The sequence below is a fragment of the Orcinus orca genome, chromosome 12, assembly GCF_937001465.1.
Source record: "Orcinus orca chromosome 12, mOrcOrc1.1, whole genome shotgun sequence".
NCBI classification, from domain to species: Eukaryota; Metazoa; Chordata; class Mammalia; order Artiodactyla; family Delphinidae; genus Orcinus; species Orcinus orca.
The window spans coordinates 35,493,836-35,521,699 of NC_064570.1; the positions used below are offsets into that span (position 1 = coordinate 35,493,836).

Consider the following 27,864-nt stretch of genomic DNA (forward strand, 5'->3'; position numbering starts at 1 on the left):
CATCTAATTTCCTGATGTTAAAAAAAAAAAAGTCATCCCTGATTGTTTAATTATAAGAGTATAAAACATATTACCTTAAAAGTTGTTTCTGTCCCAAACTTTTAAAGCACATTTTTCATCCAATAATGTAAACACATTCACTACAATGCATTTGGTATGTTAACTCATACTCTACTTTTCCCTACCGAACTTGAAATAAAGTTCTTTAGTTGTAATCACCATTCTTCTTAAATATGTAGGGTATATCAATTTTTTTTTTTTTTTTTTTTTTTTTTGCGGTACGTGGGCCTCTCACTGTTGTGGCCTCTCCCGTTGCGGAGCAAAGGCTCCGGACGCGCAGGCTCAGCGGCCATGGCTCACAGGCCCAGCCACTCTGTGGCATATGGGATCTTGCCGGACCGGGGCATGAACCCGTGTCCCCTGAATCGGCAGGCGGACTTTCAACCACTGCGCCACCAGAGAAGCCTTGAATTTTTTTTTTCTTTTTTCTTTTTTTTTTCGGTACGTGGGCCTCTCACCGTTGTGGCCTCTCCCTCTGCAGAGCACAGGCTCCGGACGCGCAGGCTCAGCGGCCATGGCTCACGGGCCCAGCTGCTCCGTGGCATGTGGGATCTTCACGGACCGGGGCGCGAACCCGTGTCCCCTGCATCAGCAGGCGGACTCTCAACCACTGCGCCACCAGGGAAGCCCAGTCCTGAATTTTAAGTGAGTTTCCACCATAAGGAAATAATGGTAACACTGACTTACCTCCCAGAGTTTAAACAGTTTGAAAATGTTTCATTGCTCAATCTCTGTACTTAAAGAATTAGTCATAAGGAAGTTAGTGGCGAACAGGCCTAAACCTGGGTCACCTTGGGCAGGAAGTGGCTAGAAATTTGTAGCAGATTTTAAACTTTGGCTAAATACCCCAAAGACCTCCTATTCCACTATTCCTTCCCAACTATCACAGCAAAAAAAAAAAAAAAAAAAATCCACCAGAATGGATGGGAAGGAGGTTACTTATGATGAAACACCACCAAGATGGTTACATCCGTAACCGTCTGTATTTTATGGATGTTTTAATATATGCCAGAAACAAAATTATAGAGTCTGTCATATTATAAACATTAAATAGGCCAGCCCACAGACCACCTAGGGTTCACTCACAGATTACACTGTAAATTCATACTACAGGACTACCTAAAATGTAGGCATTTTGCTAGGTGATATTCCTGCCAGTAAGTGCATGAGGAATACACATAAAACTAAAGCAATCCCAGAAATGATCTTCTCCAACTTATGCAGAAGTAGTAAGATCCTGATGCCAGAAAATAAAGTCTCTTTTTTTTAGAATAAGAGGACGTGTTACCTGCACTAAAATCAAAATCGGTTGAAAGTGATCGGGTTTCTTTTTCACTTCTGAGTACTAACCTCAAAACAACTGCACAAATTCACACTCTGAGTCCGGTGACATTTCAGGAATGGGAGACTGAACTTATTGATATATATGAAAATAAACCTCACAACAATGAAGAATTAAAGATTAGAAGGCCTCCACTAATGGTAATAAGAAATAATTTGAAATATATTTTTTTTAATGTTGGATAATTTTTAAGAACAAAGTGACTAAAATTAATGTTGCAACTTTTCCAGTTCTAATTTGGAACTAATTTGGACTAATTTTTGTGACAACCAAAAAATGGGGCAAGGCTAAAATCTCATTCCAAATTTAGTCAGCTACAAAGTTTCAAACTCACCGCCCATATAACCTCAAAAAATTTTAAATAAGTCAGTTTACAACAGAAATACTGAAAATAAATCATCCTTGAATACTTTTAGATTTTCCCCAGTGTACCACAAATCACATCCAGAAACCCAAACAAAACAATCACTGAAATGTTTGAGATCTGCTGCTGAAATTCAGAGCTGCAGGACAAGAAAAGGAGGGAGAACTAGGCGGATGGCCTGCTCTCTCTCTCTCTGCTTGGGCAGCACTGGTCTTCCGGAGGTCCTAAGCTATGCACATTCAAAGTGTGAGTCCATAAAAGCCAGCAGTAACACTAAAATAATAATAATAGCATAAATAAAAATAGGCTCTGGTTAAAGAGAGAGGATTCGTTTACTGCCGTCCTGCTGAGGTACTTTGACCACCGAGAGCAGGAAAGCTATTAGCATCCTGAATTAATGGGTAGAGTGGTTTTCAAACAAGATATTTTCATGATGGACACAATGTGGACTCAGCAAAGTTTCTCCTTCAAGAAAATACAGCTTCTATTTCAAAGAGCTCTGATTAGACTTAATGCCATTAGGGAACCATCAAGGATTTGTGTTGTTGTTACTGCTTTTAACTATCAGTTACTTTCTAAACCAAAAATTGTGGGTAGTTAACTTGACCGACAGTCAAGGTTTAGGAATGCAGAAGCAAATCCAAGGTACAGACGAGCTTCAGATGTGGACAGGCCTCAAGGAGTTTGGAATCTTTTTAGGTTGTCAGGTCCTAGCCTTTCTCATCATCACCATTATCATTGTGTTACTAACTTGTCTGGGATTTATAAATAAAAATTCATTTCCTTCATCACATCCCCTCCGTATACTACACGATTTTAGGAATCCTCAGTAAGCTTTATTAGTGACAATGTAAAACAATTACAATCAAAACCAAAATTAAACAAGCCTACCTAATGAATAAATTCTCAAACACTATTAATGCCTATAACATATCCAGCAGATATCTGTTTAAAAAGTCAATACCATTTGTAAATTAATTACCAAAAATATAACTGTTTTCAATTTCCATAATACTTGAAAGCATAAATATAAAGTTCAAAAGACCACATACAACAGAATAGTCTATAAAACAAAGCTAACGTTAAAAGAATTGTTCAGTTGACTTTATAGCATTTATTTTGTTATATAAAATTATTTAAAACAGTACATTTTCTGTATCATACATGAAAGTTCACATCCAGATGTCTTTTCTATCAAACCCTTATTCTTTCTCCATTGTCAAAATCCTAGTTTTCACTCCTGGCTAGATTTTTCTTCCTTGGCAATTCTTTTTGTTACCCCACTGAAATATTTCTCACGGAAGGAATTATGACCTTGGTACGGCAGAAAGTGATCACTCAGCAGATGTGAATACTGGTCCCGGTTCTGGTTGGTTGGAAAATACAGAAAATAAAGATGTTTGAGTTATTTCTTTCGTTAGCCTGCAACCAAAGCAGTCATTTACTTTAAGCAAAATCTCACTCTCTGGTACACAGTTGTTTTCCTTTATTACATGAACAAGAAATACACCACCACTTTATATCTGTATCATGCTTGGGTATCCAAAGTGTTTTCAATTACTTCACCTCATCTGATCCACACAACAGTCCTCTGGACAGAGAAGACAAAAGCTTTTACTGGGAAAACAGAGACCCAGGGAATGCAAAGAGAATCATCCAGGCAACTCGAGTTGGGACAACCACCTGCATCTTCCGATTCCTAGTTCAGCACAAACTGAAACCGTCTTTGACTATAAGAATTATCGAGCAAGGAAGCTTCTACTCCAATGGTGTACAACAACAAATTATTACATTTGTATGATGTCATACAGATCAGTAAAACTGTTTGGGAGTACATGCACGTTCAGTTAATGAAATAAACTATTCCTGGCAACTTTAAGTAACCTCAGTAGATGAAGATACAGGATAAACAAGTGATTTTCACACTTTTAGACTTTAGAGACAGGTGAGGACTAGTGCTTAGACTGACATTTGGAAACTGGAAATATTAACCTGGGCTAAAATGTCATGTTTCAGCTTAGAAAATTGAGGATAAGAAGACTGACAGACAACATTGAAACATCAGCTTCTCAGCCAATTTCACTAGCCACCTTAAACTGTGAAAAAAAAATCTAATTAGAAATAAAATCTCATTTCCCATGCATTTCTGTAAATTCATATTCAAATGTACAGGGATTAATGTAATTCTGAGAATAGGCGGGAGACATAATTAGAAAATATGAAGCCTAATTATTTATCCTGGTTTCAGTATCAAAATGATATCTACAAATATATCTGGAATATAACAATCCTCAAAATATTTTTGTATTTTTCCTCATTCCTGTATGAGATGAATACTTTCATTCTCTCCCTCATATCTAATATTAATAAAAGCCCAGGTTTAGCCAAAATAAAATTATGTTGGCTGATTTGTTTATTCAGAAACTATTTTGCCCCAGAATGTTTTTTTTAAATTACACAAAAAAAGAAATTATTAAACATGCCCAGATTTCCTGATTCATTTAAAAAGAAAAAAAGTGGCTATTTAAATTTTATGGCACTAAGTATACTACAGTTCCAAATTCTTGCAAGCACGTGAAAGCATGCCAATGGTTACTAACTTCAGGCTATATAATCCCCAAAAGATAAAAAGTTAAAGAATACCAAATGAAAGGTAGTATTTATGGGGTATTTATTATGGGCCAAAAACCATCCTAAATGCTTTACATGCACTATCTAATACAAACTCATCAGCTCTAAGAGATAAGTACACTCTTATTACCATCTACAGATGAGGAGTTATTTAAGAGTACAGGCCCAAGATAATACAGCTGGTAAGTGACAGAGCTAGGATTTGAACACAGGTCTACCAGACCCAGGGACTACACCCTTTAACTATAACATAATGAGGTTTTTTTCCCCAAAAGAGCTAACTCTTGCCTCAACTCAAGAAGAAGGAGTATCTCAGGGAATAAACATGTCATGAACAAAGGCTCCCCAGAAAGGAAGAGACCTGGATCAGAAATGCTATTAACTTTGTTCTAGTAACTAAGAGGATTATTTCAATGATACAAAATTTTCATACTAGAAGGAGATATAAGGAGCCACAGGAGGCCTGAGGGATACCATAACCCTAGCAGTACTGTCGACTGGACAGGAGGACTCAACGTCCACATCTCCAGACTGGACCTGGGAGAGCAGCAATACAGGATGATGGTCCAGCATTTAGCCTTGCCTTGTGCATGGCAACTTTTATCAGAAGTCTGACTGAAGAGTCATAGGAAAGGAAGGGACTTGCCATCATCTGCTCTTCCAGGCGTTCTACATTCTGTCCTTATATCAAATAAGATCACTAGAAAACTTGCCTACTTTCTGAACTACATTACCTTAATCCTGGCAGAAATACCTTTACTTGGTTATATGTAAAGCTATGCCCAGATGTGACATCTCTCCTGCTACATTACTTCTCACAGCTCTTTGCATCATTCTCCACCCAGTCATCAAAATCAGAAACCTGGGTCAAATCGCTCTCCCTTTTCTTCTCACATTAAGTCAGTCCTAAAATCTTAGATTCTGCATCCTAAATTTCTCAAATCCACTCCTCCTCTTCACCTGTAACTCCACTATTATAGTTTAAGCCTTCCTCATCTCTCCTTGCTTTTTTCCTAAACTGCCAGTTGCCTTGCCTTTGTGGCTCCCTCTCTATTCTCCATAATGGGATCAAATGCAACTTATTAAAATGCAAATCTAATATTCCAGCATTCTGGCTAAAATCCAAACGGGTTCAAACTTTCCCCAATTCTGAGGCTTTTCCCTTAACATTTGGGAGTGAGATTCAATTGCACATCAGTTTGCTGAATGTCTTCTCACTTTCCTCTTCTGTACAAGAGAGATCAGAACACTGTCAGGCAGTGAGATCCTTCCCAGCTTTGCCTTCTGTCCTCTCTTCTCCCTGTGACTCCTCTAAGCCATGCAAGAGCACCTCTACATCTCAAAATGCACTGCAGACTACTTCAGTGAATGTCCTGGGGCTGCAGTGGAATGACAGGACAGAAATGTGTGATCCCAGAGTGCTAGATTAAAAGGTAGAGGCATGGTAAGACAGCTGAAGACCAGGATGGGCCGGGGACTGACTCAGGCTCAGTTACTTCTGTGCCTAACCCACCTAAACTGCCAATTATGCAGCTCACTGGGGGAAGCAGGAGAGAAAAGCTGAAGCACAATGGAAGGTAGGTATCCTCATAGACCAAAGTGGGAGCTTAACCAAATAGCTTGTCTTTGACTTAAAGGATATACATAGGACAAACTGAGGATGAGGAAGAGACAATAAAGACCAGAGGCAGAGACTGAGAATGAACAGCAGAAAACTGGAAAACCCAAAAGTAATGATTAAAACCTATGCTAATTAATGTTTATCAAGAAAACATATACTACCTATGCCATTCTTTATCTAACTAGTTTATACTTCAAGATTTGCTCAGAACATACAGTAGTAAAAGCAAAATAAGCCCCTAAAAGACCATATATTCAGTGCTACAGAGACCCAGTGACAGAGAAATACATGCTACAGGAACAGTGGGGAAAGACTATTAACCTTCGAAATGCAACCTCTGGGGGCTGGGGGAAATGCTATTTATCTCCCAGGGAGTAGAGAAGAATCAATGTGAGGTATGTGTTTGGGTCCTATAGTGGAACGCCTCCTTCTATAAGATTGATTGTCCCCTAATTGTGAAATAAGACATTCATAACAAAAACTCCTGGAGAACCCAAAAGCTCCAAATCCCTTGTGCAGCCAGGGACCTGGCAAGAGCCGTTCTATTACTAGCAGCGTTAAGTCCTGCTTCGGGATAAGCCAGACACTCCAGAGACTTTGGCTACCATTTTCATCTAAGTGGAAAAGATATGGTTCATAAGATGTTCCACATAAAACATTCAGTACATTTATGGTCCACATATTATCACATACATATCATATATGTAAATATCATTACCTATGAACAATACACATTTAACATATACTCTGGTCCTTATGAAAAATACCATTTGCAGCATTCAGAACTTATGTTAACGTGATGCTGAATAAAACGGCAAGCTCGCTCTTTTTTTCTCTTTTCCCTCTCTCTTTCATCCTATCTTTAGTTTAGTTTACAAGGGCTCACACTTGAGATGATGATATTCAACTCTACATATTTTTCATCACCTTTTGATAGCTCTTCTCTATTCACATTCCCTGCCCATCTCAACCAAGAATATCTGCAGATTTTTTTTTCAACTCAGTATCTCAAATGCCAAGGGTTTACTTAAAAGGAGAAGAGTATCCTCAAGCAACACAATGCTTGATATCCCTCACTAACTCAATCTTGCCCCAATGTTTGATTTCTGGTTTCTCTAACACTTCCAAATCTGTCTATCACTATCAGTCATGATATCATCTATGTATCATGAAACCTGAGTTCTGCCAATCTTTAGTAAGCAAGAAATACTTCATGGAAAATAAAAATACACAAAGAATTAGGAAATGCCAAGAAAGAAAACTATGGCAATGAAAGATTACAGACCACGTTTCCCAAATTTCATAACTACTGGTTAAATTTTGGCACATGGCAGTACTTAAGGAAATATGAATAAAATATTAAGATTGTTGATTACACTATCTACTGTTTATCATTTTTATAACCAGAAATCAAGAATTTCTGTAGGAAAATCTGTGCTAGCTACAGATGGCTACATAATGGAAATACACAGCTTTCAGACCTATCACTTAACTTTGTAAGACAAACAGCAATTGTAAATATGACAAGAAACATACAAGTTCTGATTCAAGAAAGCAACTGATACGTATTTGCAACTATGTGTTTTACATAAGTGAATTATTTAATTTTCTGCATCTTTTCACAGATTATTATCTAAATTTTGCAGATATGGAAAGAGACTAAAAGAGTCTAAATAATCTGCCACAAGTCACACATCTAGTAAGCAGTATTTCCAGAATTGTAGACTAGATCAGACTTCAAAGCTCATGCGTTTTCCATCACAGTTGTTTTTTTTTTTTTTTAAGTAGAAATTACATCAAAACAATGGTTAAAGAGTTAACTTCCCACATGGTAGATTAGTGGGTCGTTCAAAATGGAGTTTGACATTTAGAGGACATTCTTCACGGAACAGCAACATATTTGGTAGCACATATTTCAGATCTAAACTTTTAGACAGAACCCCTTTAACCACTGTCCCACCCAGCCAATTTCCTGTCCTATCAGTACTGCTAATTCTAAACATAAACCACTCGAGGAATTTTAACACACTTGCCAAAAAAAATCAAAGGAAGCTTTACAATTGGTAGTGTACTTTTATGTGTACAGTGCCCTCTGCTGGCCGAAGCAGATAAATCCTTCTGTATAGTATTTCCCGCTGTGGATAAAGATAGTTTAAAGCAGAGCTGACCATCATGCATCCGACTGTCAGGAGCGCTCTATTTCCCTCACCGTCTCTAAGTCCTGATTGCTGTAAACACCTAGAGTTACAGAGCAGCAACATGATGGCCATTTTCCTTCAGAGGGCACTGGCATTTATTCACACCATTTCATTTTTAGAAGAATAGTGTGGAAATATACAAATACATATTTACCTTAGTGACTGTAAAGTGTATCATTGTCATTTATGTCCATTTGCAAATTATTCTCGAGAAAAATAAAGGAAAAGTACATAAACTAGACCTTATTCAAGTTAATCTCTATTTTTACAAATAACTCTACATCAAAAGTAGAGCATCAAAAAGAACACAGGAGACATTGAAAGGAAAGTACTTCAGCCACTTGTAATTTAATAAATGTTAATCTAAAGGGGAACAACTTTTCAAGAAAAGAAAAAAAACTGTATGTTTTGTAGTTACATCTGAAGCTGACACTTTTTTTTTTTTTTTTTTTTTTTGCGATACACGGGCCTCTCCCTGCCGTGGCCACTCCCGTTGCGGAGCAGAGGCTCCGGACGCGCAGGCTCAGCAGCCATGGCTCAAGGGCCCAGCCGCTCCGCGGCACGTGGGATCTTCCCGGACCGGGGCACGAACCCGCGTCCCCTGCATCGGCAGGCGGACTCAAACACTGCGCCACCAGGGAAGCCCTGAAGCTGACACTTTGAATGGAACGAATGACACTCTGGATTACACTGGGAGAATACATATATGTAAGAGCGTCCTGAACATCATAAAACTGCTCAGACTTTAAAGAAACTAAAGTTCACAACTCCATTTAGGTAAAACTATCCTTCTAATTACTGCCTTCTCCCAGAAATCTGCCATTCTTTGTTATCATCTCCCTTAAACAGAAGGAAGGTGTTATGATTTTCCACAGTATGGCGATTCAGCTGCTTTTTTGGTTTGCTTCTCATGAGAAATGAGGCCTAGGTATGATAGGATTAAAATGTTTCTGTACCACTGACTTTTGAGGAGTGATATCAGGGTAATGATAAAATTCAGTGTATTTTGAAACAGAAAACTTTTAGCTAGCCTTAACTATCTATTCCTACTCTTCTTTCAAATGGATGATTTAAATGCTGTTGAATTTGATTGTTTTTTATTCTAGAGGGGCCCAAAACAATCACTGAACAATTACTATTCACTCCATAAATATTTACTGAGTGGTGAGCAAAACAGTCAAGCTCCATGAATTCACAGTTATATACTAGCGGGAAGAGACATTAAACAATGTATACCCAAACATGTATTTACAAACCATGATTAAACACTGGGAAGAAAAGGGTTACTATAAGAATATAAGGAGACACCTAGTTAGATGGGGGAGAAGAGAATGCATAAGAAAGGCTTCCCTAATGAAGTGACATTTATCTGAGACCTAAAGGATGAGTCAAATTTACTCATAGAAAGAGACCAGAAGAAAGCATTCTAGGGAACACAATGAGGGAGGAAACAATGTGAAAAGACTCAGACTTGAAAGAGGTAAGTACATTCTGGGAACTGAAAGCAGGCTAGTGTGGCTAAGGCTTGCAAAACTAAAGGGAAGGTGGCACAAAATGAAATTGGAGAGACAGGCCAGAAGTCTAAGATCAGGCCGGCCTTGAAGGTTATGTGAAGGACTCTGAATTTTAGTCTAAATTTCACAAAGTTATTGATGACTTTTAAGCAGGGGAGTTTCATTATCTGTTTACATTGTGAAAGATATTCCGGCTACCGTACAGGAAACGTAATGGTAGGAGAAATTCCAGAGGCAGGGAAACCAGCTGGAAGACTCCTGCAGTAGTCCAGGAAAGCGGCACTGCGCCATGTCCTTTGGGAAGTAGGGAGGACAGGTAAAGATACATGCACCTACTCAGCTACCCCAAGCCAGATTTCTAAAAGTTATCCTTAACTCCTGTCTCCCTTACCCCAATTATTCAATTAGTCCTTAGGTCCTGGCACATCTACCTCCCCTGAAGCTCTCAATTCCACTGTCTCGCCCACAATCTCCAGTTTCTACCTTTATTAGTTGACAGCTTCATCAGTTTCACGTGACCATGCCAGAAGCCTCCAGGCTGGTATCACAGGCATCTTTCCATAATAAAAACTTGCCTGCATGTTAAAGCCCAGGTGACCTTCCTAAAACAAGAACTTCTGCCACTCTACTAACTCACATTCCTCAGGGCTTGCCATCACCGATAGGATAAACTTGAAACTCTTTGGTATGTAAAGACCTTCAACACTAGGCAGGCCTTTGGTTTTCCACTTCTCAAGCCACTCCTCCCCACATACTTAGTATTTCAGTCATGCTTAAATGTCTAGGGTTCCCTGAATGCACCATAACCCCTCTCATGTCTCTGTACCTTTGCTGAAAATGTTGGTCTCTTGACTCAAGCACCATCTCCTCAGGTAGGCGCTCTCTGGTGTTCACAGAGCAATATGCACTGATCACTACAGAACCAAACACGTGATGCTGGAATGGGTTGGGTCATCGTTTCTCCCACATGCAAGTTCTCTAAGGATGAGGACTATGTTTTATCAGTCTGTTCTGTCTCAACACATGACACAAATGGTCCCATAAACACATGCTGAGTGATGAAAGCCATGGCTTTCCCCTCAGGGAACATGCAATCAAATCAGAAAAAGAAAACATACTAAAATATGAGAAATACATGAATGTAAAAATCAGTAAAAGACAGTTTTCTCATTTCTCATACTACCTTTTCCATTCACTCTCAACAAAAACTTACATCTTTCTTTACAGAGAAAAAAAAAAGGAGTCATCAAGTATGAATTTTCTCAACTTCCTTGCCCCCAGTCCCCCTCTACTACAAACTGGATCCCCTTGCTTAACTCTACAGTCTGTCTCATCACTCCCAACCCACATTCTAACTGAAGCCAAAATTCTCTCTCACGGTATCCCTTTACTGCCAAAAGAGTTACTTTCAAAGAACCCCCCAACAATATACCTAAGAATAATCATCAATTTATAAAAATTACTGTTTAAAAACAAGAGCTTTCCCCTAGAAAGGTGTCACTTTGGGGATGAAGTTGAAAACCATCTGGAAGAAAACCAAATGGCTATTTTAATTATAGGTCAGGTTTAAGTTGTCCTTTCACTTACTGACAGCTCCTGATAATGAGATAATGATTTCTTCTACCTCACTAGTATTAACCTTAAGTCATTTATATTCTCAAAGTGGCAGCAGTTTATACAAAACAGCAGTTTCACTGCAAACACTTGAATACAAATGGCTTACGAAACTTATTCTATGATAAGTGGAAACCAATGATGCTGTCATCGTAAGTAAAAGCCAGCAAATTGGTGATGCTCACCTAATTCTGTCGAGGATTCATGAAACAGATTAAAGGTATAATACACATTCTTTAATAAGGTGAGAGGAAGAAGGCAAAGAGATGGAAGAGGAAAACAGTGAGTAGATTTTCCTTCTTATAATCAGCAGAGAGTGAAAATGAAATGTAAATGACAGTGCTGAACATAATGGACCTCAGTTCAGCTTCAGGGTAATTATCCATGTCCGGCTTTTGTTTAAAAATCCTGCTCCCCTTATCAAAGCTTCCCAGTGTTCTACATCTGGTACTGGACAGTAGCTATAGAAACCACTTGTGCTAAAGTTATACAACTATAAACAGCACTAGGCCATTTCCAAACCAAGGACAAGCAGGTCAAAAGTCTGGCATCCAATACTGTTAAGGAAAAAAACCCTCTAGCACTATTCTTAATGGGAGCAAGGTAAGGGTTGGAAATCTTCATCCCTAAACTTTGTATTTACATATAACCTGTACTTGTAAAAAGTTTAATTACTCTGTAAGATATTAAGTTACCTAGAATTTGTTAAAATATTTTAATATATATAAAAATCTTTATATCTAGAGTTCTGAAAATGAGTGACACCTAATGATTGAACTTTGACATCTGGCACTCAACACATAATTTCTTTCTAACTAAAAAAAACCATCATGGATACCTGTGCTATCATGTTGATACAGAACTATGAATACTTCCTACATACTCGCCACTAAAACCTATAACTCCATAAAATTCAAAACTTAACCTCAAACATTAAAATACAAGTCAACACAGGGGATAAAAATGTAATGACAACTTATTAGTTACTATATCTAAAAGTCAATTAAAGTTAAGAAGAACCTTACTTACCTAAGCAGCAGAGGATGAGTAACAGACCAAAACACGCATAGACACGAACATACATACTCTTGCTTTAATGTGGAGACAATTCATCTCCTAGGTGACTTCTTAAAATCATCAACAATCCATTAAAAGAAAAATTAATTAAAATACACCTGCATTTATATATGTAAACATCAAAAACAAACAAAATTATTTTGCTTAGGGATGAATTCGATAGTGATAATATTACAAAGGAAAGTAAGGAAGTGATTACCATAAAAGTCAGATTAGTGGTTATACCTGCAGGAGGAGGTGTTTATGATCAAAAATAGCCACAAAAGGGGATGCTCCAATACTCTGTAATTCTGACCTTGGTGGTGGTTACAGAGATGTTTACTTTATAATTATTCATTAAACTGTACCCTTTAGGTTTGGGGCAAAAAAAATACACATTAAAATCTCAGGGTTGGGTTCTTGGTGGGTCATGGAGTGAGAAGAAGACACTAGTTTGTGTTTGAATTTGAAAAACACTAGAAATATAGTTCTAAATTAAATAACCATTTGATAAATAAATAAAAATACAAAAAATAGAAAATGTGTCATTTGAGAATTATAAAAAAAGCTCCAGAGGATTATGCTGACTATGAACATAAACTTCCCATTTCCCTAAACCATTCATGCCTTGGACCCCTAGATCATACTTTATATTTTGCAACTGACCTCTGCCTAAGATTCTGTAACAACAGTTAAAGACTGTTTTACTGCCATGGTTTGAAAATATGAGCATTAGAGCTGGAACATTAAGATGGATGCTCTCTCTGCCTTCAGAGAACAACTGCTTTTTCCTGCAAATAAAAGAGCCATATCCAAATAGCATCATAAGTAGAAGGATCCAGGTATCTTAAATGATTCCTTCTTGGAGCTAGTAGGGGATAGACTTTTGCTTTTTCTTGGTTTACCAGAAATAGTAATTTAAAACTATTATGATAGCATTAATTTAACAAAACATCCAGTTTGGCAAAGTCATTTAGTTGCAGAAGTATAAAAGAAAAAATCAAGTGATGACTCTCTAAAATTTAAATTCAAGGAAAAGTACCATTAACAGCAAAAGTGATTCATTCAGAACTAAGTAGATGGCATGATCCTTAAAACTGAATTAATACAATATGATATGCAGCATCAGGCTTCTTTCTGTTTTTATAAGCCTTTTTTAAATATCTCAAGTTGAAATATAATTTATAAATAATGCAAATAGCTTCCTTCTGATTTCTAATGCAAAATAATTTAAAAGAGTCTCTCTTTCTCCATCTCTCTCCCTTGCCCTCTCTCTCTCTCTCACACACACACAGACACACACACACAGACACACATTTTGATGGTAATGAATACTGTATTGTACTATGACCTAGACTCAGTTCATATCCAACTATCATGTTCTGATTTAGTGTCACCCTGTCTTATTTTTCTCACTGATAAATGAAGTAGCATCTATTTCCCACCAGGCATGTTATAAGATCGAAATACTTCATACCTAATCTCTAATCTTTCATAGCTCTAATCAAAAGGAAAATACCCAACCATCCTGGCAAAAGACAGGCAAAAAACAAAGTATTTCAGAAAGAAAGGTCAACAGGAAGAGACCACCTTTAATTCAAATGGCTGCCAAAGGAAAAAAAATTGACAACATGGATCCTGGGAAAGGATAATGCATAATGGAAACAGGCACAAGCATTATGTCAGCAAAACACCACAGGTTGTGATTAGTAACACTACTATCATTATAATATGGAAACTACTTATACAAAGACTAATTTCTTCCACTTCAAGCCATTCATAAGTCATTTTCTCAAACAAGTGACCTCAGTTTCTCTTCTCTCTCTTATTTAAAACACCGTTGTTGTTGTTATAATGTTAATGGTTCTTTTCTCCCTCCACAGCTTTAAAATCTTTCAGTCCTTTAGTCAAGTCTTTCAGTTTTGGCCACCTTCCATCCTGATTAATGAAGCATTCATAGGCTTCATGTTACTGGACTCTTTCATTTGGTCCAAAATAAAAAATTACATTAACTTTCATCACCTGCTACTATGACCTCCCAATATTCTCTACTTTAAATCATGTGAACTATACTGGCTAGCTATAAAAAAAATAACAACTAGTTTACACAGTATTATAACTTTAGTCTAAACTAATGTCCATATGGTATCTAAAATTAAATTTATCTATACTTCAGTACTTCTCAAACCACCAGCAGTGTAAGGCAGGATGTCCAGTAAATAAGCCACAAAACAAATAGGGCACATGACGGCCCATTTAGTGCAATGACAATTTAAGATAATTTTCTTATATTTAACCAAGTACTATAGCATATAAAAGTTGCATTAATGTTTAAAAAAAATTTCAAGGAAGTCTTGAAAATGGCTGCTTTGGGTACTCATTTGTCTATCCAAGTATATTGGTATAAAACACTGAGAGAGTATTATTTTGGGTACTTCACTGAAGACAAACTACTACACTTGATTTCTGAACTGTTCTGGACAACTCTAGAGATCAGCATTTTTCTCCTATGAATTTTATATGAGAAAAATGTTTTATAGGAGTAACCACTGTGACCACAACTATATATAGCAGCATTGACTACATGTTGTATCAACAGGAAAAATAAGTTCTAGTAAAAACAAATCATTCTGCCATGGCCCCATGAGTGATGAGAAAAAACTGGCTTTAAAAGAAACTTGTAACATGCTACTGAAGAACATTTGCCTTTTAATCTTGGCATATTCTAAAGGTAGAATTGTGTTTTGGTGAAGAGGCAACATGATCTACAAAAAAGGAGAGAATTTCAGGGACAAAGAGGAGTTTTGGTCTCAAATTGGCCACTTCCTATTTAAGTGGACTGGGCTAGGCCTTGGCCACTTCCTCATCTCTAACAGAGGCAAAATAATAAGGTCAAATGGATGTGAAACCGCTGTAAAAAATAAAGCATTAAACAGTGTTATTTGTCATTCACTTAGCTTTCAGACTACATCAACAGGGAATAATGACAGAAAACTAGCTTTTCTTAATCAGGCATCTTCATAATTTTAACATGGTTAGCAAGAATTTTCTCCTTTACTACTAATGTTCAGTAAGTCTGAAAACTATAGCCAATAATGTAAAGATACAAAGTTTTATGAAATATCTATATTCTTTAGATATTTTTACATTTATAACTTATGTTTACATTTTAAAAGGGGGGGGAGGGAGAACACTTTATAACAACACATCAAGTGGGTCAAAAGTTATACTGAAGTTAAACCTAACAAGTAACAAATCAAAAATGAAGAGACACAGTATACAAAAGTGTAAAAATCTAAAATTAATAGTCTTCCACTGCCAAAATCAACAACACTGAACAAGGTTGAGAATAATTTGTTAGATGTGCATGAGAACTGTTTGACAATTTTATGTCATCACTTTCATTATAAAGGACTGGGATCTTGCTGCAATTATATACACTCCTCTCCATACAAACAGAAGGTAGAAATGAAGTAATTAATTAAAAGCCAAACACGACTAATTTAACATGACAAAGTAATTTCAGTTATAATAAACTCCATACAAGTTAAAACTCACTGATTAAATTTGATCTTATAAAGTGAAGGCCATTTCAAAAAATTACTTGAGCAAAAGGCTTGCCTTGTTTTATAAATTAATTTGAAAGGACAAAAGTAAAATGATAAAAAGCAACCAAACAAAAATTAACACTGCCTTTATAGGTTTAAAAATATCTAAGGTGAGTGACCTTATTTATCATTTTTAGATAGGAAAAAGCATTCTCAGATCATTCTCTATTTCTTCTTCTGTGTATCAAATTTGCTTAGGGAAATATTATAAATCTACCAAAAAAAATATACTAGACTTTCTTAAACAAATTAAACTCAGGGAAAAGCAAATGTGAAATTGTCCACAATGGGTCTTAATTTTGTCACTAAAACAGAAATGACTGGTTTATTATGGGGCTCCATTAATTATTAAAGCCTTTTCTCTAGATTTTTCTCCTTCCAATTCTTTGGAACAGTGCTTCAAGCCCTCATAATCATCATATGGTGCAAGTACTTTTTATGGAGGCCACAAAATAAAGATTGCTGATGTCATTCACTGTACTTTCTAATATCAAGACTTAAAACTGCAAAATATATAGGTAATATTTGTATTTTTAATGCATTAAAATAAACATTAAACAAACAACCTAACTTTACACCTCAACAAACTAGAAAGGAAGGAAATAAAGATCAGAGAAGAAATAAGTGAAATAGAGACTAAAAACATAATAGAAAAGATGAATGAAACTAAGAGCTGGTTCTTTGAAAAGATAAATAGAGCTGACAAGCCTTTAGCTAGACTCACTTGAAAAAAAAAAAGACTCAAATAAGTAAAATCAGAACTGAAGAAGAAACTTTAAACTGATACCACAGAAATACAAAGGATCATAAGAGACCACTATCAACACTTATATGCCAACAAATTACACAACCTAGAAGAAATTCCTAGAAACACACAACCTTCTAAGATTGGGTCATGAAGAAACAGAAAATCTGAATAGACCAATTGCTAATAGAAATTGAATCAGTAGGGGCTTCCCTGGTGGTGCAGTGGTTGAGAATCTGCCTGCTAATGCAGGGGACACGGGTTCGAGCCTTGGTCTGGGAGGATCCCACATGCCACGGAGCAACTAGGCCCATGAGCCACAACTACTGAGCCTGCGCGTCTGGAGCCTGTGCTCCACAAGAGAGGCCGCCATAGTGAGAGGCCCGCGCACCGCGATGAAGAGTGGCCCCTGCCTGCCATAACTAGAGAAAGCCCTCGCACAGAAACGAAGACGCAACACAGCAAAAATAAATTAATTAATTAATAAACTCCTGCCCCCAACATCTTTAAAAAAAAAAAAAAGAAAGAAATTGAATCAGTAATCAAAAACTTCCCAACAAACAAAAGCAGAGGACCAGATGTCTTCATTTGTGAATTCTACAAAACATTCAAAGAAGAATTAATACCATCTTTTTCAAACTCTTCCAAAATATACAGGAAGAGGGAACACTTCCAAACTCATTCTACGAGGCCAGCATTACCCAAAACCAGACAAGGATACCACAAGAAAAGAAATTATAGACTAATATCCTTGATGAATATAGATATACAACTCCTCAACAAAATATTAGCAAACCAAACTCAATGATACATTAAAAGAATCATACACCATGATCAAGTGGAATTTATTCCAGGGATGCCAGAAGAGTTCAATACAAGTCAATAAAACGTGATACACCACATTAAAAAAAGGAAGAATAGGGCTTCCCTGGTGGCGCAGTGGTTGAGAGTCCGCCTGCCAATGCAGGGGACACGGGTTCGTGCCCCGGTCCGTGAAGATCCCACATGCCGTGGAGCGGCTAGGCCCGTGAGCCATGGCCGCTGAGCCTGCGCGTCCAGAGCCTGTGCTCTGCAACAGGAGAGGCCACAGCAGTGAGAGGCCCGCGTACCGCAAAAAAACCCAAAAAAACAAAAAAACAAGTGAGACTACATCAAACTAAAAGGTTTCTGCCCAGCAAAGAAAATCATCAACAAAATGAAAAGGCAACCTACCAAATGGGAGAAAACATTTGCAAATCATGTACCTGATAAGGGTTAATATCCAAAATATACAAAGAACTCATACAACTCAAAAGCAAAATATTAAAATTAAAAAATGGGCAGAGGATCTGAATAGACATTTTTCCAAAGACAACATACAGATGGTCAACAGGCACTTGAAAAGATGCTCAACATCACTAATCACGGAAATGCAAATCAAAACCACAATGAGATATCATCTCACACCTATTAAAATGGCTGTTATCCAAAGGAAATAACAAATGTTTGTGAGGATAAAAAGGAAAGGGAACCTGTGTACATTTTTGGAAGGAAGGTAAATTGGTGCAGCCACGATGGAAAACAATATGAAGACCCCTCGAATTAAAAACAGAACTAACATATGACCCAGCAATTCCACTTCTGGGCATTTACCTTATGAAAATGAAAACCCTAATCTGAAAAGATACATACACCCCCACATTCAGTGCAGCATTATTTACAACAGCCGAGATATGGGAGCAAGTTGTATGTTCATCGATGGATGAATGGATAAAGCAGACGTGATATGTATAATAGAATACTCCTCAGCCATAAAAAAAGAATGAAATCTTTCCATTTGCAACAACATGGATCGACCCTGAGGGCATTAAGCAAAGTGAAATAAGACAGAAAAAGACAAACACCATATGATCTCACTTATATGTAGATTCTAAAAAACAAAACAAACAAAAAACGAAGCTTATTAAGACAGAGAACAGACTGATAGTTGTCAGGGGGTTAGAGGAGGGAGGCAGTGGAGAGGGTCAAAAAGTACAAACTTCCAACTATAAAATAAATAAGCCATGAGGATGTAATGTACAGCATGGTAACTAGTTAATAATAGTGCATTGCGTATCTGAAAGTTGCTAAGAGAGTAGATCTTGAAAGTCCTCATCATGATAAAAAAAAATTTGTAACTATGTATGGTGATGGATGTTAACTAGACTTACTGTGGTGATCATTTCATAATGCATACAAACATTGAACCATGATGTACAGATGAGAAATATGTCAATTATACCTCACTAAGAATGCTAATGTCACTCACTTTACTTTCTCATTTCAAGACTAAAACTACAAAATCTATAGGTAATATTTGTTTTTTATACATATTACTCATGTGGCTGGCACATGTTAGTTATTATTCTTATTATTAATAACTCATATAAGTACATTAAGTGCTGTGATTTCTAAGAGCTGTAATGTTACTATCTGAATTATCAAATGTCTTACTACTTCCCTCAAAATATAAAAGACATGAGAAGTGACTGGGAGAGTATGAAAAAAGCATACTCTAACATACAACAGAAGGCTTTTATTCAATGTGACAGATACTGATAATCAGTGTTATGGACTGAATTGTGTGCCTCAAAATTCATATGTTGAAGTCCTAACCCCCAATATTTCTGTACTTGGACATAGGGCCTTAAAGGAGGTGAATGAAGTTAAATGAGGCCATCACTGTGGGGTGGCAATCCAATAGCACCGATGTCCTTGTAAGAGGAAGAAACATCAGCAGTGTGTATGTACAGAGGACACAAAGAGAAGGCGGCTGTCTACAAGCTAGGAAGAGAGGTCTCATCAGAAACCAAACCTGCTGGCTTTGGACTTCCAGTCTCCAGAACTGTGAGAAAATCAAGTTCTTTTATTTAAGCCACTCTGTCTGCAGTATTCTGTTATGGCAGGCTGAGCAGACTACAGTTAATTTAAAAAGTCAGTAAAAGCAGGAAAAAATTAAAATGCTTTGTTAATATATTAAACATCTTATTTCAACTTAAAAAATTGTATATTCAGGGACTTCCCTGGTGGTCCAGTGGTTAAGACTACGCTTCCACTGCAGGGGGCATGGGTTCAATCCCTGGTCAGAGAACTAAGATTCCACATGCCACGTTATCAATCTTTTGATACAGAATTAAGACCTGCAAAGATGTCCAGTTTTGGCTTCTGTAAAATGAAGCAAGAACTTAGACTCTTACAAAGCAACCTCAGTACAGAAACCTGGATTGCAGTAACTTTTTCCCAACCTGTTATAGTTATCTCAACCATTTCCAATACAAGACTCTAAATTTTTCAGCAATTCACTTTGTCCTATCTTTCTAAAGCATTCATATTTGTTTCTACAGAAATGACAACTTCATTCTTCCATTCACATTTCACTGGTCTAACTAGTATTTAGATTATATAAATGACATAGCAAATATAACTGGCATAAACAGCTCACAGGAAAAACACAAGTGACTCACAATAGACAATTCATCTGTAAGTACAGAAGTGTACAAATATAGTAGAGACCAAGTAACTCACTAGCTTAAAGTATCTGACCTATTCTAGGCATCATGCATTGTGTTTTAGAGCAGGAACAGCCAGTACTGGTTAATCAACTGAGTTTGAAATGAAGTTAGTTAAGAGGGCTTCTTGGTACAGTCCTCCCTTGGCATCCACAGGAGATTGGTTCCAGGACCCACTGTGGATACCAAAATTGGCAGATGCTCAAGTCTGAGAGTCGGGTCTCGGCATCCACGGGTTCCGCACGCTCAGTTTCAACCAGCTGTGGATCGTGTACCACATTTAGGATGAGCAGTTTGGCTGAATCTGTGGATGTGGAACCCTCGGATAGGGAGGGCTTACTGCATATCCAAATAAACGGTGGCCATTTAAAATGATCGCTTTGGAAGGTTGTGTCACTGTGTCAAACAATTTGAAAACTCCTCTTTTGGAATTTCTGAAAACTGCTTATGTTTTAAACGTTTAATGGTAAACTGTCATCCTTGGAACGAGATGTGACTTCCAAAAAACATTAAGTGACCTGTCTGGTATAAAATGTGAGCAGCAAAGTCCAGGAATATAATTTGAAGAAAAGCAAGGTGTACTATAAAGTAAAATAACTGTTTAATATATTTCTTCTTTAAATGTAAATCTAAAAGTTTTAAGAACATGCTGAATAATTATGACATAAGTATATTGAGTACAAGATGCCACTCCAAGAATATCTGCTACTTGCATATAAACTTCTAGTATTTGTTTAAAATGACTATCAGACATTCATTTTAATTACATCACATATACCTTTACATATGTATGTATGTACACAAATACATACATACACATATATGTAAGAGTGGACACCAATCAACTTTATACACACCCACACACACACACATACGTATATGTATATATACACATAGCTTAGCCTTCAGAAATGCCCTGATACTGGAGCCCAATTATTGAGGAAATTTTGTCACATTGAAGATTCTGAACCTTACTCTTATAAAAATGAGTCACGAAAATTTTTGCATCAAGAAGTGACTTAACGAATGCAGTGTTTTAGGAAGATTTATTTAACATGTAGGAACTAGAGGTGTGAAAAATGGAAGGAGAAAGGTAATTTAGGAGATTATCAGCATAAACCAGGTATATGGTAATAAGGGTCTAAATTAGAGACAGACAGGAAATGGAAATTAAAAGGACAAAAACAAGAAATATGTAAAATAATATATGCAAAAGGGACTGTACAAACATTAGTTTTTATTATTGTGAAAGAACCCGTAAGCTGTGAAGTAGATGAAAAATATCAAATGCAGAGTAAGGATGAGTAAGACAAAATCCTCAGGCAGTAACACCCTGTTCTTCTCCGCTTGCCCTACAAATCCAAAACAAATTTCTTACTCAAATTTCTAGTGAATATGGAAGAGCTTTGGTTGTCAATCAAGATAAGTACAGCCCAGTGAGCATTCTGTAGATTTAATTAAGCTCCAGTATGAGGTATTCATATCAATTCTGATCTGGATATGAAGTAACAGATGTTTTGTTCTTTCTTCTCAAGCTTAAATGAATTATGTGTGGGGGAGAAAGAGAAAGAAAAAGAGAGAGAACACGTGTTGGACCCGTGTCCAACAGACGGGGGCAAATTACTTTCTCCTTTATACAAAGTGACATTTTCTCTTCAGTACAGTCTGCAATCACGTAGGTTCTGCTTTGGGGAGAAATGGTAACTAGTACATCGCTAATTAGACAATGGTTGTTTAATTAAGAGTGCTCTGTTTTATAACTGAGTTAGCCCAAGGATGTCAAATAAGCCTGAAAAGTAAAGGTCAACTTTTATTTCTAGTCTTCAACTTCTATATTCTATTCCTACCCTCTGAACTCCACCAAAGGCCACAAACCTGCTCAACTTTTACCTCTTCCTGAACTCGTCAATATTTTTTAAAAAATCAAGGACTAACGTTTCCAAACTTCATTAGAGGAAAACTAGAAAAATCTACTTCTAATTCTTCCAGAATTTATCTGAAAAACACTAGGATAACTTACCTCAAATCCCTTCACCTTTTCCATCGTTATCAAGCGCCTTGATGTGCGACCGGAAAGCTTCTGCTCACAGTTGCTGATGAGTTTCAAGCAAGGGTGCCAGGGTACCATCTCTTCAGTGTATCTGAAGAAAGAGCAGCTGACTGTTAGGGACACTCACATGTGCACCCCGCACAGGATCATCATGGGGGTTATCCAGTGTGGTATGGGACGTCCTCCCACTACATGCTGTACCATTTTATTTCACATATGCTAATTGTCCATATAATCCATAAACAATCTGCATTTATGAAAAGCAAAGTATTTAACATAACCACATCCAAAGAAAGTAATTGAATGTTTTTACCTGTATAATGAGGATGAGAGAGAACACAGGTATGTTTTATTGAAGAATGCCAAGCATTTAAACCACAGAAATACAAGATGACAATTCTACCCTAAAGGATCCTACGAGAGCACATAAGACAGACAGAAATACATTCCATAACAACCCCCTAACATTCATGAGGGACTGATTCAACTGGGGATGTTTATAAATTCCCAAAGGAAAGTCCACTACAGCATATACCCCTTTAAAATGAAATGTCCCGGCAAAATTTTTTATGACATCTTGAGACCTCTATTAACCTTGTTATATAAGATTATTCAGCTAAACTACCACTAAATTAAACACTACAGATGACATCAATCCTCTGCCATGAAATAAAACCAAAGTTATGATCAAGAGCAGTGGTGCTTGCTGCCGTACAGCACATGTACTTAGTGAATGAAGATGACGACACCTAGAAAGCAGGACAGTCAGGGTGCAGTAGTTCAGAACTTCATGTCTGATAGGTTGTTGGCACTAATCTTGGTAGAAGAAACAGGTAACAAATGTGGGGGAAACAGTTATGGAGCAGAATTCAGAAGAACAGCAGGAGAGAGGGCTCACTAGGTAGGGGCACCTTTAAGAACACTGTGATTGCCAGTTTTTATTTTTCCTTTGCAAACCTTCATATGTTTCTAGATAAACAGCCTGCAAACATTTCTTATACGGGATATCTTAAAGCTCTGATCCAAAATGGGAAAGGTGCTGATCAGCGCTTCCTGTAAAGGACCACCATCCAACCAGCCAATTCTAATGCATCAACACTGTCTTCCCCACCACTTGTTCACTGATTTCTCTAGGTCCCTGTGACCTTCAACAAGCTCTCCCTCATTACCTTGACCACATGCTCAAAACTTTCATCACCCACTTACCAAGCAACATTCATAATGCACTTCACTTCATTATCAGTGGAAGGAATTCTCTTGAAGTCATTCTCTGCCTCCCTCCTTAGGGCTTTCCAACAAATAATGGCCATTTCAGATTTCATCTCACCTAATAATTCTCTAATGCTCACTATACAGTCAGAAATGTTGTGCTCCTATGACATTAAGTTGATGTCAAATTTGGAGTCTTCACACAAAGCATTTATGATATGAAAGAATACATTCTACACCATAGTTGACAGACTTAAGTAATGGTAACAAAGAGAAGATATAGTTTTGACCTTAGGCTTGCAAACATCAGGGTTTAGAAATGTCTGAACTTGTCAAATTTAGTAACATACCCTTTTTTAAAGAAAAAAATCTTATTTCTTGGCAAAGGAAAACGTATTTTTATTAAATTTTATTTATATACCTTTTATTGACAAGGTATTTTTATTAAAATGTTTCTTAAATGTATATAAACATAAATTCCTCATGCTTATATAATTTATATAACTATAAAGCCCAAAACAAATTTATAAATTAAATCAAAGTACAAAACCAATACCATTTTAATTAATATTTATGACATGAATAATGCTAAACTGGTGAAACTAAGTCATTGGCATTTGGCTTAACAGCAGAAAAACATTTACATGTTCTAGATCATTTTTTGACTTGAACTTTGAGTTTAAGCATGAAAGGACATCATTTAGGTCATCATTATCATTAACAAACTTGTTTTTAACCACTACTCTATTATATGAATGAGCCAATCAATTTAACAGTGTACTCCTAAAATATCACACTAAAAAATAAAAAACAGCAGTTAAAAATTATTTACTATATATTTACTAACATATTTCATACTCATGGACTGTTTGCAATCTGTTAAGTAGAAGCTATAAATCTGTACTATGCCTAGACTATTATGATAGTATGGTATCTTATCTTAATTCCCTGTTTTTAGTACTATTCCCCTATAATCTAAGCCTCTATTTAAAGTCTAAATCAGCCAGAATAGGTAAATCCACAGAGATAGATAAGTGGTTACTAGGGACAAGAGCAGTAGTGACTGCTTATGCATACAAGGGTTTCTTTTTGGGATAATAAAAATGTTCCAGAGGGCTTCCCTGATGGCGCAGTGGTTACCAATCCACCTGCCAATGCAGGGGACACAGGTTCAAGCCCTAGTCCAGGAAGATCCCACATGCCGCAGAGCAACTAAGCCTGTGCGCCACAATTACTGAGCCTGCGCTCTAGAGCCCACGAGCCACAGCTACTGAGCCCGCGCACCAGAACTACTGAAGCCCACACGCCTAGAGCCCATGCTCCGCAACAAAGAAGCCCACGCACCGCAATGAAGAGTAGCCCCCACTCATTGCAACTAGAGAAAGCCCATGCGCAGCAACGAAGATCCGATGCAGCCAAAAATAAATAAATAAAATAAATTTATTTAAAAATTGTTCTAGAATTAGACAGTGGTGATGGTTGCATAACTCTGAGGTTATACTAAAAACCATGGAGTTGTACACTTTAAAAAGGTGACTTTCATGGTATACAAATTATATTTCAACCTTTTTAAAAAAAGAAAAAAAAAGTGTATAGGTCCCTAGCTTTTCCATCCATCAATTTTGACAGCCATTTATTTTCCTGTGAATCTTCATGACTCAAGCTAACTATTTCCAAATGTCATTAGAGTGTCACTTCCCATTTGAGAAACGGATTTTGTGCTGATTGGAGCACTTACTGAAAACAATTTAAAAGAATCACTTTTCTCTGTTTCCTGTATGAAAGATGAAAAACAACATGTTCGTTTCTGTTTTGTGTAGCTCTGAGCCACCACAAAATTCATTTTATCACAATTAAACTTTATCCCCAAATCTTACTTTGGAGTACTTTATTAGACTTCTTCACTTTGTCATCATTTTTATCACAAGCACTAGCAGTTGGATTTCCAGTAAAGGACATCCTTCACAAAGAAACACAGTTTCTAATCACTTCAAGAGCATTATCTGTATATAAATGACAATTAGAAAACAACACATAGGGATATGTGGAACCTGGGCAAAAAGCTACACTCACTCAACAGCTTAGCAACTCCTATAACATCAAATACACAAGTTGAATGTATGCCCTGCCCAAATGAATGTTACACAGATCTTCAGGGTCATTTGCAAATAGTTGAAATTGTGAATAATAAACTCACAAATACCAAAAGTCAAGAATAATTTTACGTGGTAAGTCTCTATGAGTAATAAGAGTAAGCTACTAGGAGAGCACATATGAAGGACTGATGAATTCTGCTTAGAAGGTTTCAGAAAGTGTCACAGAGGTGGTAACAATTAAGCCAGGCCTTGAAAGATGACTAGAATTTTACGGCTGAGGAAAGAAGAAACAGTATATCAAGGAATGGGTACAGAATAAATAAAGGTTGAAGGACATAACATATACAGAGTGTCTTGATGCTGGCCAAAAATACAGTATACTAGAGTGGGGAGAATCTGGACTAGAGGAAGCAGAAGTTTGTTGAGTAGCAGTTTCTTCACCACAATTTAAATTACCAAATAGTGAGAAAATCCTTTTTCAATCATCAGTTCTGACAATTCTTCACAAATAACTAAGCTGTTAGGTAGTATTTTGTTTTTATCGTCTTATACCTTTCAAAATGTCTTGGGTTTAAAAAAAATAAAAATGTTCTGGGTTTAATGAATAATACCTTAACTTGATTATAATGTGCGAGTCTTATTTTTAAACTTCAATCATATAACAGGATTTGGCTGAGTAAATTAATTCAATAGTAGTACTAAAAGCCTACATTCACTATACCAAAAATACAAAAGTTTTCAAATTAAGCTGTGCTAAGGTACAATTTTAAAATGAATTCTTTATTCTTAGTCTAATAAAAAGCTATATATGCAATACAACATAACCAAACTAATTCTAAATTGTTTAATTCAGAAGCAAGAACGTTATTTCAAACTTTTGCAGATGACTTTAGTTTTAAGTTCATCTAATACTGTGTTATTTTAAAAAGAGTAAATACTTTGGATTATGTTTACTGCAAAAGTGAAAATAGTTCATTCCCTAATATAAACGCAAGACAAACTAAGTTCATTAATAAGATCACTTTGAGTTAAGGGGAGGAGAAGGCACAACAGAAGTCTAGTTATGAACATCAGAAGACCTGACAAATAAGTCAGGGAAGTAAATGCCATAGGAGTCTTTCCATGTGTGTCCTAGCCTGGATGAAATTTGTCCTTTGATAAAACATCTAAGGTAAAAAAAAAAAAACAAAAGTGACAAAAACGTGCCTTTTTTTACTTCTAAAAAATCCCTTTGGTTATATGGACTTGGAAATTTCCCCTTGTCGAAAATTATTAAAAGAGAAGTCACTGAAGAAATACCCAGTGGCCATTTTTTAAGGTCTTCAGAAATACTAAAATAGTTGAAAGTGCCTCCAGTTTGACTTTTTATAAAAAAGAAAGAAATAAAAGAATTACAGAAGATATTCATAACCACATTTAATTTCAATTATAATTAAATAATAAACTACAAAATAGTGGAAAGTCAGAAATGCCAGAATATAAGAAACACACAAAAACTAATGAGGATACTTCAAAGGACAGAGGAGCCACCTCAGAGGGACTCCTGCTGATCATAAATCTGGGACAATTTGAACAACAAAATAATGATAGTGATAAATTATAACCCAATGAATAATATAGGAATCTATGACTCCATACCAGTATAAATTAATAAATTAATGGGAGGGAAGGGAAAACTAATCCTTATAGTAGAATGCCAACTTAAAATGCAGAAGGAATGATGGAATAGAAAAGTCATCATTATGGTGGTTGTCAATGTGAGTAGTCACCTGATGAAGAACAAGATATTGGTGTAATCTTGTGATACCTCCCCCTGGGAAATACTAATCGAGAAGAACATGATAACTCACAGCGGAGAAACCTGACAGAGAACAACATGACCAGATGATCAAGTTTAAGACCTCCCGTAGAGGTTGGCTCTGTGTGCCCCATAATGCAGTGCACTAAGAGCACAGTATCATTTTTGTGGTATTTCTACCAAGAGCATTGCCTGAGTCTGGTCAAGGAAGAAACATCAGATGGACCGGGTTAGGGGTAAACCTTCACAATATAAGCCCTGTACTCTATAAAACTGTTAAGGACACAAAAGATAAGGAAAGATTGAGGAAATATTCCAGACTGGAGGAGAATGACATGAGGGGTCAATGCAGTACATTTTCCTAGAGAGACTGCAATCAGTAATATCTGACTGGGGTCCATGATCTGGACAGCAGCACTATCAATGCTGAC

At 36.7% G+C, this 27,864-nt stretch overlaps 1 protein-coding gene across 6 annotated transcripts in view; it reads right to left on the minus strand.

The window, feature by feature from the left end:
* Nucleotides 1–2,854: 2,854 nt before the first annotated feature.
* Nucleotides 2,855–27,864, minus strand: part of TRMT11 (tRNA methyltransferase 11 homolog) — a 60,850-nt gene continuing 35,840 nt past the window's right edge. For 4 of the 6 annotated variants that reach the window (XM_033407743.2, XM_004263851.3, XM_033407776.2 and 1 more), the window contains 2 exons: nucleotides 22,301–22,421; nucleotides 2,855–3,132 (listed from right to left, as the gene is read on the minus strand). In XM_033407743.2, coding sequence (XP_033263634.1) covers nucleotides 3,001–3,132; nucleotides 22,301–22,421 — 253 coding nt within the window. In that variant the 3' untranslated portion in view covers nucleotides 2,855–3,000. Of the gene's footprint in view, nucleotides 3,133–3,323; nucleotides 8,423–10,556; nucleotides 10,709–22,300; nucleotides 22,422–27,864 lie in introns of those variants that run through there. The other 2 variants (XR_004477467.2, XR_004477466.2) reach the window with 2 other exon arrangements.